The following is a 12,409-nucleotide window of genomic DNA, read 5'->3' as shown; positions in this document are numbered from 1 at the left end:
TGCAAAAAAAAAACCAAACAGAATTGCAGTATGTGATCCCCAAAACACCAGTTACAAAGCTATGCAGGAATCCCATCAAATATGAATGGAATTTGCTATATGAAGCCATTGTACGTATGTGGCACTTCTTATACTTCAGAAATGCTGGTTAGAAGCAGTCTCAAACACTCATGTTTACTTACCCCACACTCCAGTTTTACATTGGAGTACTTCAGTGCAAACTCTTTAATCCTGTTCACATAGATACTGTTATAGAACTTAATGAGATCACCCCGCTCTTCCTCCATAGCCGCAGGACACTTGGACAATCTGGCCGGAGTCACTGGAGGGCTGCTTGCCTTGTCAGGGTGGTGCGCATTGTTATTTTTCGAGCTAGGATCATCACTGCTGGACACTAAAAGTGGCACAAAAAAAATAAAATAAAAATGTTATTCTCAGGTTTTAAGATGGACTCTCTAAAATAACTGATCATGCCATACAGAAAGTGTCTTTTCTTATTCCATTCCCAGTGAAAATCAAAACAATTGCACCAGGAGCATCTTTTCAATAATTTTAGTGCTCTCAAAGTGTAGGAAATCAGTGCCGGGGAATGGAACACTTTGTCATTTTCAGCACTCCCAGATCAGGAAGGTGAAGAGTAAAGCGCCATCCACTCTGCCCCAACAATGTTAGAAGAGCATTCCTCATACCAGCCATCTACTCTGCCAAGGTATTTTGTGGTGTGAGGACACTGGAACAGGGAGAGAACGAACATATCAAAATGTCAGACTGTGTGCAGGTGGCTTACTATTACTACTTAAATGGTATCACACGCGGAGAGGAGGAATGGTAGACGAGAGCATATGTTTTTAATCTATCTCAAGTTCAGTAACAACTTGCATTTACAAATTGTCCCGAGGATTTTCAGAGGTGTAATTTAACAACTGGATACCAAACCAAAGCAGCAGATATTAGAAGGGATGACCAAAAGCTTGGTCAAATAGATGGGTTTTAAGGAGGGTCTTAAAAGAGGAGAGGGAGGTGGAGAAGTTTAGGGAGGGAATTCAAGCGCGTTCAATAAAAATCAGCCTTGATGAAACAGAACACTTTCTTTCCCTGCCCCTTCTCCATGTTAAATTTGGACCAGTTGCTACCTTGGGAAAAGTTCCAAAAATTCTCACAGGGGATATCTGAATTCTCACAGTAGAGCAATATGACTCACCCTGCTCTTCCATGTTGACATCTTCCCCTATGTGCTCATCAATACCAGTAATCCTCGACCATCTCCCTCCTTTCAGGAGAACGCTTCTGTACACCTGAATAAAGTAATTTAAAATAATTACACAAAACAGAAGGCACTTGCAGAGAACCAGCCAGTGAGACTTTTATATATTTTCTTATTAAAAAGAACACTAGAATCATAGAATGGTTACAGCACGGAAGAAGGTAATTCGGCCCATCGAGTCTGTATCAGCTCTCTGCAAGAGCACCTCAGCTAGTCCCAGTCTCCCGCCCCTTCCCCATAAATTTCTTTCCTTCAGGTACTTATCCAATTCCCTTTTGAAAGCCATGACTGAGTCGGCCTCCACCACCCTCTCAGGCAGTGCATTCCAGATCCTAACCACTCGCTGCGTAAAAAAGTTTTTTCTTATGTCGTTTTTGGTGCTTTTGCCAATCACCTTAAACAACCAAGCGTGAAAAAGGGATAAGGATCTACATAAGGAATGCAAACTCACGTGGCTGCTGGCTTGGGGTTGGCTTCTGTAACATTTCATTATATCTGTGAAAGACCTGTCCTCCTTAGTAACCTGTAAAGACAGTATCAGTAATAAAATAAACACAACAGAGAGGTGTTTAAAAAAAAAATTGCAATTCTTATCCTGGAATGATCTCTCCCACTCTACAATTCTTCCCACTCTCTGGGCGAGATTTCTGGGGAGCCGTCAGGCGGGGTTTCAGGTGTGTGGGGGGGTGAATCCTGAATTTGGGGGTCCCGCCACCATCCCGCCCAAAACCCCACCCCACGTAAGTTTCAGGGGCGGTGGGTACCCGCCCCGCACTGGGACCTGCCAAAACCAGGCGGGAAGGGATTAGTGCCAATTAACTGCCTGTTAACAGGTAGTTAACAGGCAGTTTTTAGCCGAATCCCCATTTTAAGGGGTTTCGTGTGGGTTCCCCGATGGCTCCAAACCACGCCAGGTTGGAGTGGCGGGCCGTCGGGTTGAAGGAGTTGGAGGGGTCGCAATGTCGGCGCTCAGGTGAGTGATGGGTGCATGAGTGTAAAGGTAAGTGTGTTTGGTGTGTCTAAAGTATGTAAAGAACTTTTACTTACCTTTACAGCCTTTCTTCCTGTAGGCATTGGGAGCGCATCAGTCAGCCGGAACTTAAAGCTGAACGGCTGCGATCTGTCAAAAGTGACAGCCTGCAGCTTTTAGTGCTGCTGAGATTTCTAACTGAGTCTGCATAGAAGGACTCAGCTTAGAAATCAGACTGTCAGTGTTTCACAGCTTCAAACAGCTGTGAGACACTGATATTTCATCTGTCAGAAATCTTGACAGATGAAATTGCAGTATGTGACGTCACCTGTCAGAAACCCGAAAGGGGAAGTCCCGCCTTCTTCCCGACAGGTTCGACAAAATCGACCCGTTTTCAGTTTATATTCCAATCTTACAATGTCACTTCCTTTGCCGGTCACACATTTTCTTGTGTTTCATTTCCGTATTTCTCTCTCTATTAATCAGACTCATCTGTTCCCTCACAAGTTCAGTACTAGCAATGGCTGTGAGCACAAGTAAAAGATCTTAACTCCTCTCTTTTAACAGTAGTGGTTATGTTACTGGACTAATAATCCAGAGAATGCGAGTTCAAATCCCACAATTGCAATTTGAGAAATTGAATTCAGTTTTTAAAAATCTGGAAATCAGTAAAAGTGACCATGAAGCTGTCGGATTGTCGTAAGAACCCAACGGGTTCACTAATGTCTTTTAGGGAATGAAACCTGCCGTCCTTACCTGGTCTGGGTTACATGTGACTCCAGTCTGAAGTGGCCTAGCAAACCCCTCAGTTGTATCAAACTGCTACAGCATTTCAAGGAGTCCTACCCCACCTTTGCAGAGCAACTAGGGATGGGCAATAAATGCTGGCCTTGCCAGTGAAGCCCACACCCCGAGAATTAAGTTAAAATTAATTATAACTCATCCTCATTCTTCTCTGGACAAAGATGATTACAACTGCAGGAAACTTTTTCATCAGGTAGTTGTAATAATACAGTAGTTCTCCATATAATCGCACCATTCTGTACTTATCATTGAAAGAACCAGTAGTGATCATTTCTTTTATAATATTACAGAGGTTTCAGGATGGTGTTTTAAGTCACTGCACAGCTTCCACACAGCCACTTCTTTTGAGTTAGGAACAAGACGTCAATGTTGAACTCCAGGGATTCAACCTTGCTGGAAATCCCAGCAGTTTCAAGGGCAGGCACATCATATGCCCACAAGTGGGCAGCCATATTCCACAGGCAGGTAAATGAGGAAAATATATCAATGAATTTTCCTCATTTGCACCTTTAGCAATGCTGGACACACTATGAGTTGCTAGGGGAAGAGAGTTTGAAAATGAGAAGTCTGGTCTTGCAATGCAATTATTTGCAGAGTGATCAATTAGATTGCCTAAAGTGCCAAAAGAGGACAGCCACATTTTAAAACATATTTCTGAGATGGTTCTTCAGCCCGGCAAACCCGCTAATTCCCCCCCCCCCCCCACAGTCAAGCTGGTGCCCAGAAAGGGTGCAGGTGCCATGCAAATTAATCAAAGTATCCTAGCCCCGGGCATCGAATCAGGACTGGAACATCAGCAGTGAGTGGGCAGAGGTTCTGCTCAGCCCTCGCCCCTCTCCCTTCCCTGGGAATTTTAGAGACAGGGACTTTGTATCTGAGTCACTGGTACAGCTTCATGTTGAATCTTTGTCCCAGGGTCTTTCTAAGAAAACAAATTGAAAAGCTTTGTCGTTCTGCCTTGTCATCATGAAGCCTCTAAAGAAATCCAGTATGCAACAACGAGATAGATTAACAAAAAACCCACAGCCTTTTGGTGTGCTTCATTTCATTTATACATTACCCCCTTTTTTTGTAGAATAGGCTAGAGAATGACATAGTGCAGTTGGAGATAACAGTAACAGGACAGATGGCTCACGAACTGGACCCGGGTGGCTGCGTCGATCACAGAAGAGACCTGGGGAAATTGTATTGAGTACCAACAGGTAAGTCAAAGGTTTCCTATGTCCTCAGACACACCCCAGCAACCCTAGTTCAGCAAGTGGTGATTAGCTCAGCATTTGAACAAGGGAGAGAGCCACACAATCTGGAAAGGCAAATACCATACCTTTGCCATTATGTAGACAGCACAGAGGAGGAGCTGATCAAGGTGTCTGTTTGTCATCAGATCTGCGCAATGCACCAAAGAATACTCAAAGCAAGTCCAGATCTTCCTACGAAGATCTGCAGACACATCCAGCTTTAGACACAAGTCACGCAGACGGACACTGGCCAGATGATATACCTGGAAGGAAAATATTTCTGTATGTTAAAAGAGAGAAAAGCAAAAGAGAGAAACAGAGAAAAATTCCACCCCTCCAAAAAAATATTGATATGAGGGTTGCTAAACAGTCAGGAAGACTGTAAAAGACTTCAGGAAGGAATGACAGGTTAGCAGAATAGACAAACAGGTGGCAGATACAATTTAATGTGGCTCAGTGTGAGGTACTTGATGTTCAAAGGGAAAAGAAAGGAATGGGAATACATACTAAATGAAAAGGTGCCGAAGGGTGTGAATGAACAGAGAAACATAGAAGATAGGAGCAGGAGTAGGCCATTCGGCCCTTCGAGCCTGCTCCGCCATTCAACGAGATCATGGCTGATCATCCAAACCCTAGCACCCGGTCCCTACACCGACAGCCATCCCACACAAGCCCTATCCCCGTAACCCCACGTATTTAATCCCCCCTAACACTAAGGGCCAATTTTTTTTATCATGGCCAATCAACCTAACCCGCACATCTTTGGACTGTGGGAGGAAACCGGAGCACCCGGAGGAAACCCACGCAAACACGGGGAGAATGTGCAAACTCCACACACACAGTCACCCGAGGCCGGATTTGAACCGGGATTTGAACTCGGGATTCAAATATCTAATTGCCTGAAAGTGCCAGTGCAGGCAGATAAAGCCATAATATTCTGTTAGGTAAGAGTTAGGGTCCTGTGTGCAGTTTTGGGTGTTCCATTATGGAAAGGACATTAAAGCTATAGAAAGTGCGTAGCGTAGATTCACCTGGATGATGCCAGCGATGGGAAACTGCATGAGGAGAGACTTGAGATACTGGGACTATTTCCATTGGAGCAGAGAGGATAAGAGGAGATTTAATAGAGGTTTTTAAAACACTGAAGAGATTTGATGGGATGAACAGAGAAAGACGGTTTGCTTTGTTTGGGGTGTCAGTGACGACAGGTCATCAATTAATATCACTAAGAGAGTGAGGAGAGAGGTTAGGAGGAATTAAGAGCCATGTTACACCAAGTCTCCACCTCCTTTATGCTGGCCCAGGTTTTCCTGGAGGGGCGGAGGTGGACCTGTGCCTGCAACAGACATAGGTCATTACTGACATGATAATGACTGCGTTCCCGGCCTCCTGCGTCCTTTATGGCCATGGGGTACCCAGACACTGGAGCACCCAAATAAGCTGCAGGGAGCGTGCTCCGGGAACCCTTGGATCAACAACATCTTGCATTTATTGTCTTTAACGCAATAAAACATCCCAAGGTGCTTCAAAGTAGTGTTTGTACAGTGTAACAATGGTTTGTACAGTGTAACCTCCGGTCTGGGGGGGGGGGGGGGGGGGCGGCGCGAAGGCCAGCAGTAAGCTGAAGACCTCAAAGGTATGTACAAAACTCACGCAGCAGATCTTTGGGCCTTGGGGCTTTCAGCTGCACTTGACTTTCCTTCCACGTTTGCCGGTACAGAGCTCTGCTGTTGCAGGCCTGTGGTACAGGTGCACCGAGACACTGATAATGGCTCAGGACCAGAAATTCAGGAGCACTGGGGCCTGGACTCCTGTTCCTATCCAACACTGGGGGTCAGGAAGATCGGCCCGGTAATCTAGAATCTCGTCTAATTTGAATTTGCAGCAGTACAGTAAAGTGTTAGAATTGAGCATTTGGAAACTCACCTTTCTGAAGAATAATGCCAGTGAGCCAGTCTTCTTTGGCTTACTGATTGCTGCTACCTGAGGCTCCTGCACTGCGGCAATTCCCATTCGTTTGGGTGAAGAGTTGATTAAAGCCTGGGCAGAGAGGGGCACTTGAACGGTTTCTTCTACAACCTGTGCTTGCTGGGATACATTCATCTGAACTGGAATGAAGGTGATTCCTCCAGTCTCATTAGTAATACCTGAAAAATAAACAGCAAACAAAATCCCACTTTCTCCACTGAGGAAACTTCCATTATAAACCGAATCACTTGAAATGTTGTGCCCAAGCGCATGACACTGCATTCAAAACTACCCTTCAAGCAGAAGTAATGCAGACACACAGACAAACTAACCTTGCACAGGTATAGTTAGCATCTGACCGTTGGTTGCTGTTACAGTGGCTGTTGCCATGGTTACAACAGTCTGCCCAGGTGAGAGGGTAACATTTTCATTGGCTATACTTTGTGTCTGAATAATCCTCAGCCCAGTTGCCTGGGTGACATTGATCTTGTTCTGTGCGATATTCACGTGAGTGTCCATTAAATTGTCATCGCCGAAGAGTCTCCTTTTAGCACTCCCCGCAGAGGGAGAGGTGAACCGATCATGGACAGACAGCGGTGATGCCGGAGGAGGAAAATCTGGAGAAAAGTGAATTGGCAAACAATAAGCAACAATCAGCAAACCAATAATGTCCTTCTAGTCATTGCCTAGGTCACCTGTGAGACATCAGTTCTGGCTGTGGCTATTTGCTGTTGTTACGCTTTCTCGTGATGCTCTTGCATTTAAAAACAACAGCCAAAAACTAATGCGTGGTTCCCTCGGCATTCTCTGCACCCAGAAATCCAACTCACCAACATCTTTCCTGGAGTTTTGGGAACTGCAGCCAGATTCAACAGCTCCTGGTAGATGATTAACATCAGTGCTGGGTAAAGTTTTAGAAACAATAATCAAGGATAAATTAACGGGCACAGAGGTTTAAGCAAGGAGAGCCAACACGGATTTGTAAAAGGCAGATCGTGTTTGACTAATCGAATTGAATTTTTTGATGAAGTAACAGAGAGGATTGATGAAGGGAATGCAATGGATGTTGTCTACATGGATATTTGGAAGGCGTTTGACAAAGTACCACATAGAAGGCTGGTTAACAAAATTGAGGCTCATGGAATAGGTGGGTCTGTGGCAGCTTGGATAAGGAATTGGCTTAAGGACAGAAAACAGCGAGCTGTGGTAAATGGCTGTTTTTCAGACTGGAGGATGGTAGACAGTGGTGTTCCCCAAGAGCCAGTGCTGGGGACACTGCTTTTTTTAAATATATAAATAAATGACCTGGATATTGGAATACAGAGTAGAATTTCTAAATTTGCCATCAACACTAAACTTGGGGGTGTGGCAAACAGTGATGATGATACCAATCGACTGCAACAGGACATAGAAAGGCTCGCAGAATGGGCAGACAAGTGGCAGATGGAATTTAATACAGAGAAGTGTGAGGTGATGCATTTTGGCAGAAGGAACAGGGAGAAACAATATACACTTAATGGCACAGTTTTAAAGAGTGTGCAGGGACAGAGGGACCTGGGAGTTAATGTGCATAGGTCCCTGAAGGTGGCAGGACATATTGAGAGAGTGGTTAACAAAGCATATGGGATCTTGGGCTTCATAAATAGAGGTATTGAGTACAAAAGTAGAGAAGTTATGCTGAACCTTTATAAAGCGCTGGTTAGGCCACAACTGGAGTATTGCGTCCAGTTCTGGTCACCACACTTTAGGAAGGATGTGAAGGCCCTTGAGAGGGTGCAGAGGAGATTTACCAGAATGGTTCCAGGATGGGGGATCTTAGCTACAAGGTCAGGTTGGAGAAGCTGGATTTGTTTTCATTAGAACAAAGGAGGTTGAGGGGTGATTTGATAGAGGTGTACAAGATTATGACAGGTTTGGATAGGCTAGACGTGGAAAGGCTGTTCCCATTATTTGATGGTACAAGGATTAGGGGACACAGATTTAAGGTTTTGGGCAAGAGATACGGGGGGGATGTGAGGAAAAACTTTTTTACGCAGCAAGTGGTGAGGACCTGGAACTCGCTGCCGACGGAAGTGGTGGAAGCGGAGACGCTCAATGTTTTCAAAGGGAGACTGGATAGGCACTTGAGGGAAATAAACTTGCAGGGCTACGGGGATAGAGCAGGGGAATGGGACTGACTGGATTGCTCCACAGAGAGCCGGCACGGACTCGATGGGCCACATGGCCTCCTTCTGTGCCGTTATGACTATGTGTACGTGAGGGGACCGGTAGTATGGTGGTTATGTCACTGGATGAGTAATCCAGCCTGGACTAATGAGCCTGAGACATGAGTTCAAATCCTACCACGACAGCTGGGGAATTTAAATTCAGTTAAATGAATCTGGAATTTAAAAAAAAACTGGTATCATGGTGACCATGAAACTCCTGGATTGTCGTAAAAACCCATCTGGTTCACTAATGTCCTTTAGGGAAGGAAATCTGGCCTATATGTGACTCCAGGCCTGCAGCAATGTGGTTGACTCTGAACTGCCCTCTGAAATGGCCTAGCCAGCCACTCAGTTGTTTAAGGCGGCTCACCACTACCATGAGAGGGTGATTACGGGTGCCAGTGACGCCCACACCCGTGAATGAACTAAAAAAAAGGTAGGGTGCTGCTGGGAGGCAGGAACAGTGCCGCTTTCCTGAAACTGGTGCTGAAATGTAAAACGTCTCAACATAGCTAAAGACAACCTGCACCACACGGTTAGATATTCAACGCACTGGGTATAAATTCTTTAAACACCGAGTACCTGTTCTGAACTGAAAAGGTTTGGTTAAATATTTGTGCAATTTTTTTTAGCTAAAGAAGTTTAAACTTTTCCAGCCTGTGCAATACAATGCTGAACCTCTAACAAAGCATCTTTTTAAATTCTGAAATTTGAAATTAGATCAATAAATTAGAAGCAGATGCAAAGGTAATCATTGTGGGTCAAGAGGCTGATTGTGACATTAACCACAGCAGCCACCTGACTACAACATGCAATCACAAGGCGGATGGAATCTGGTTAAGCTCCATTAAACACATTCACAAAATATGTTGATTAAGCATTTGAACCTACAATGCCAACAACAACTGGCATTTATACTGCACATTTAACATACAGAAACATCCCAAGGTGCTTCACAGTGGTGTAAGGGAAATAAAAAGAGGTTGATGCAAAAAAGGAGATGTTAGGAGGAGTGAATGAAAGCTGGGTCAAAGAGGTGGGTTAGTGTTGTGTATGTAACCGTTTACCTTTAAGGGAACTATAGAATGTAACCCTTCGCCTTTAAGAGCACTACTTTAGGGTGGCACTATCTATTGGCTCATGTATACTGTAATACCGATAGTGACCACACCAGTATATAAGGGTTGTGATGCGTTAACTAGGGCAGAATCGCCCGAGCCTCTGAATAGTAAAGACGTGTTTTATTTTGTTAACAGTGGAGTCTGTGATTATTTATAATACAACCCACAGACTTAACATTGGCGACGAGGATGGGATTCGAACCCTGCGGCAGTTGTTCCACGGCGGCTTCGTCCGAAGACAGGACGTTGAAGAGAGGTTTCAATCCTCACCAGTCTGGAACCGACAGGCTGGAAGCGACAGGCATTAGGACCCTGAAGCCTCCATAACCTCGTGGGTAAGCCGCAGCGTTGGCTGCAAAGACAGGGCGATCGCAATCCCTGATAAGAGCTGCGGTGAAACGCGCGAGCGGGTAAGCCAGAGCCCGGGAGGGAGCGAGCAAGAGCCGCGCGAGCGGGTGAGCCAGAGGCCGGGGGCTGCTTTCAAGTGCGAGGCACAGCCGGGCCATCGATCGCATCCGCTGATAAGGCCCGCACTCGGCCTGAAAGTCAGCGTCGGGGAACGGGTGATAACCGCCATTGAAGTGGGCGGAGAGCGCGGGAAAACCGCCATCGAAGTGGGCGGGGAGAGCGAGAAGCGCGGGAAAGCCGCCATTTTTCGCGGGGAAACAGCTGAAGAAGAAGGAAGAAGCGGGAAACCGCCATCTTGGAAATTATTAAGAATTTCAGGAAAGTAATAAGATTTTTCAGAAAGGCTGGTGTGTTCTCAAGAAGAGAGGGAAAATAAGTATAAGTACAGCAATACTTGTGGTGTTCTCAAGAAGAGAGAAGAAAATTAATTAGAATTTTCAGAAACAAGAAATAAGTAAAGCAATACTTGTGGTGTTCTCAAGAAGAGAGAAGAAAATTAATTAGAATTTTCAGAAACAAGAAATAAGTAAAGCAATACTTGTGGTGTTCTCAAGAAGAGAAGAAAATTAATAATAAGTAAAGAAATACTTGTGCTGTTCTCGGAAAGAGAAGAAGATGCCTAAGCGAGGAAATATTAATGATTTTAATGCTGAAATAGAAGACAGGGCCACGTATGGGGAACGCATAGGAATATATTGCGTAGCCATATACGCCAAGGCAATAACTTTGTTAAATTCGATGGGAGCAAAAACATACGGGCTCTTGAAACATCTAATAGCACCAGTTAAACCAGTGGACCAGACCTTCGAAGAGATCGTAGCAGTGCTGAAGGATCAAATTACTGCAAGCATTTCCAAATGCTACCGTTGTGGAAAGACAATGCACGACCAGAATCAGTGCTGGTTTAAGAATCAAGAGTGCAGGAAATGTGGCAAACTGGGTCACATCGCGAAGGTATGCAGGTCCAGAAAGAAGACCAACAAACAAAGGAAGCCACCACCACAAGAAAAGTACAACAAGGTGCATCAGGTGGCTGAAAAGAGTTCAGACGAACAAAATTCAGACTCAGACCCAAACAGCCAGGAGTTGGATAGTCTGAGAATCCACAATGTGGGTAAAGTAACTGATCTACAGACGATCTGGGTCACACTAAAAATAGCTGGAGTCCAAGTACGAATGGAGCTGGACACGGGATCAGCTGTATCAGTCATCAACCAAAAGGACTACCACCGACTATTCTCTCACATACCCTTAAGAAATACCAAGTTCGTATTACAGACATACACGGGGCATCGCGTATACCCCATGGGGAAAATAAGAGTCAAGGTGAGAGATAGGGGTAAAGTACACCCAAGAATGAATTTGTACGTACTACCTGAGGGAGGACCACCACTTCTAGGACGGGAGTGGATCAAGAAAATAGACATGGAATGGCACTACCGACAAGCAATGACGAGTGAGGACTCGGTGCAGACAAGCAGCTCAGACTCTGAGCCGGAAGACGATAAGTCCAGCTTATGTATGAAAAACAAGGTTAACATTAACTCACGGACTAAGGTTGGAAAATCGATGGCGTGCATAAAGACAGAGAATTCTGAGTCTGTTCAAGCTACAGACATATGCATTACGGAGGAACACCGGGCTCGAACTCAACGCTATTTCAAAGTACAACAACAATTAGAACAATTAAGTTACCGCCTCGTACAAGAGATGAAAACAATGAAAAAGTTCTATGACACCGAATGGGAGAGTCTGGAAAGACAACAGAACCTACTGGCTCAAGCAGAGAGCGACCATAGAGCCATCGTGACCAATTACCGATCACATCTCCCTGATGATGTTCAGGGGTTAGAATATTTGCATGATCTAGAGATACAGCAGAAGGGCAAATCACGCTGCACTGAGGATTTTGTTCTGCAATTAGAGACGGAGCTAGTGCAGGCAAAGTTAAGAGAAGTTGAATCACAGGGTGCTCTTAAGGAGATGCAGAAACAAATCTTGGACATGGAAAAGAGAAACGCTTCTTTACCTGATGAGAATAATGTGGCCATGTTGCAAGAGGAGCTTATAGGGGCGAAACTGAAAGAAGCTAAGCAAAGGATGTTGGAACTTGAAACGCAGAACCAAATCAGCGGTAATCAGCTATGTCAAGCAGAGAAGGAGTGCAAGGGTCTACATGAGAAGGTGCAATATCTCTCAGCCCAAAATAAGGGACTACTCACTCAGTTAAATGAAAGTAAACGGGAAATGGCTGAGATGGACTGCAAGAATAAAGAAGAGTTGATGGCAGTGAGACTTCGAGAGGCAGATAGCATAGCAGCCTTGGCTGAACTCCAACAGGAAATTGCGAAAGAAACAAATGAAGAGGAATCTTCAGGAAGCCAGGATTTTATTCCAGTTCTTCTCTACGACTCCTTACAAGCAGAGTG

At 44.9% G+C, this 12,409-nt stretch overlaps 1 protein-coding gene across 3 annotated transcripts in view; it reads right to left on the bottom strand.

The window, feature by feature from the left end:
* rbl1 (retinoblastoma-like 1 (p107)) overlaps positions 1 to 12,409 on the bottom strand; it is an 83,870-nt gene that overhangs the window by 21,717 nt on the left and 49,744 nt on the right. For 2 of the 3 annotated variants that reach the window (XM_086005939.1, XM_086005938.1), the window contains exons 15-20: positions 6,577 to 6,861; positions 6,203 to 6,423; positions 4,363 to 4,539; positions 1,716 to 1,787; positions 1,202 to 1,295; positions 183 to 394 (exon numbers count right to left, since the gene is read on the bottom strand). In XM_086005939.1, the coding sequence (XP_085862065.1) occupies positions 183 to 394; positions 1,202 to 1,295; positions 1,716 to 1,787; positions 4,363 to 4,539; positions 6,203 to 6,423; positions 6,577 to 6,861 (1,061 nt within the window). The remainder of the gene's footprint in view (positions 1 to 182; positions 395 to 1,201; positions 1,296 to 1,715; positions 1,788 to 4,362; positions 4,540 to 6,202; positions 6,424 to 6,576; positions 6,862 to 12,409) is intronic. The other variant, XM_086005941.1, reaches the window with a different exon arrangement.

This window comes from Somniosus microcephalus, chromosome 13 (genome assembly GCF_052327205.1).
Source record: "Somniosus microcephalus isolate GS21.2 chromosome 13, FLI_Smic_1.0, whole genome shotgun sequence".
In the NCBI taxonomy this organism is placed as follows: Eukaryota; Metazoa; Chordata; class Chondrichthyes; order Squaliformes; family Somniosidae; genus Somniosus; species Somniosus microcephalus.
Note: the sequence above shows the minus strand (reverse complement) of the source record. Positions and strands in the feature narration are given on the sequence as shown.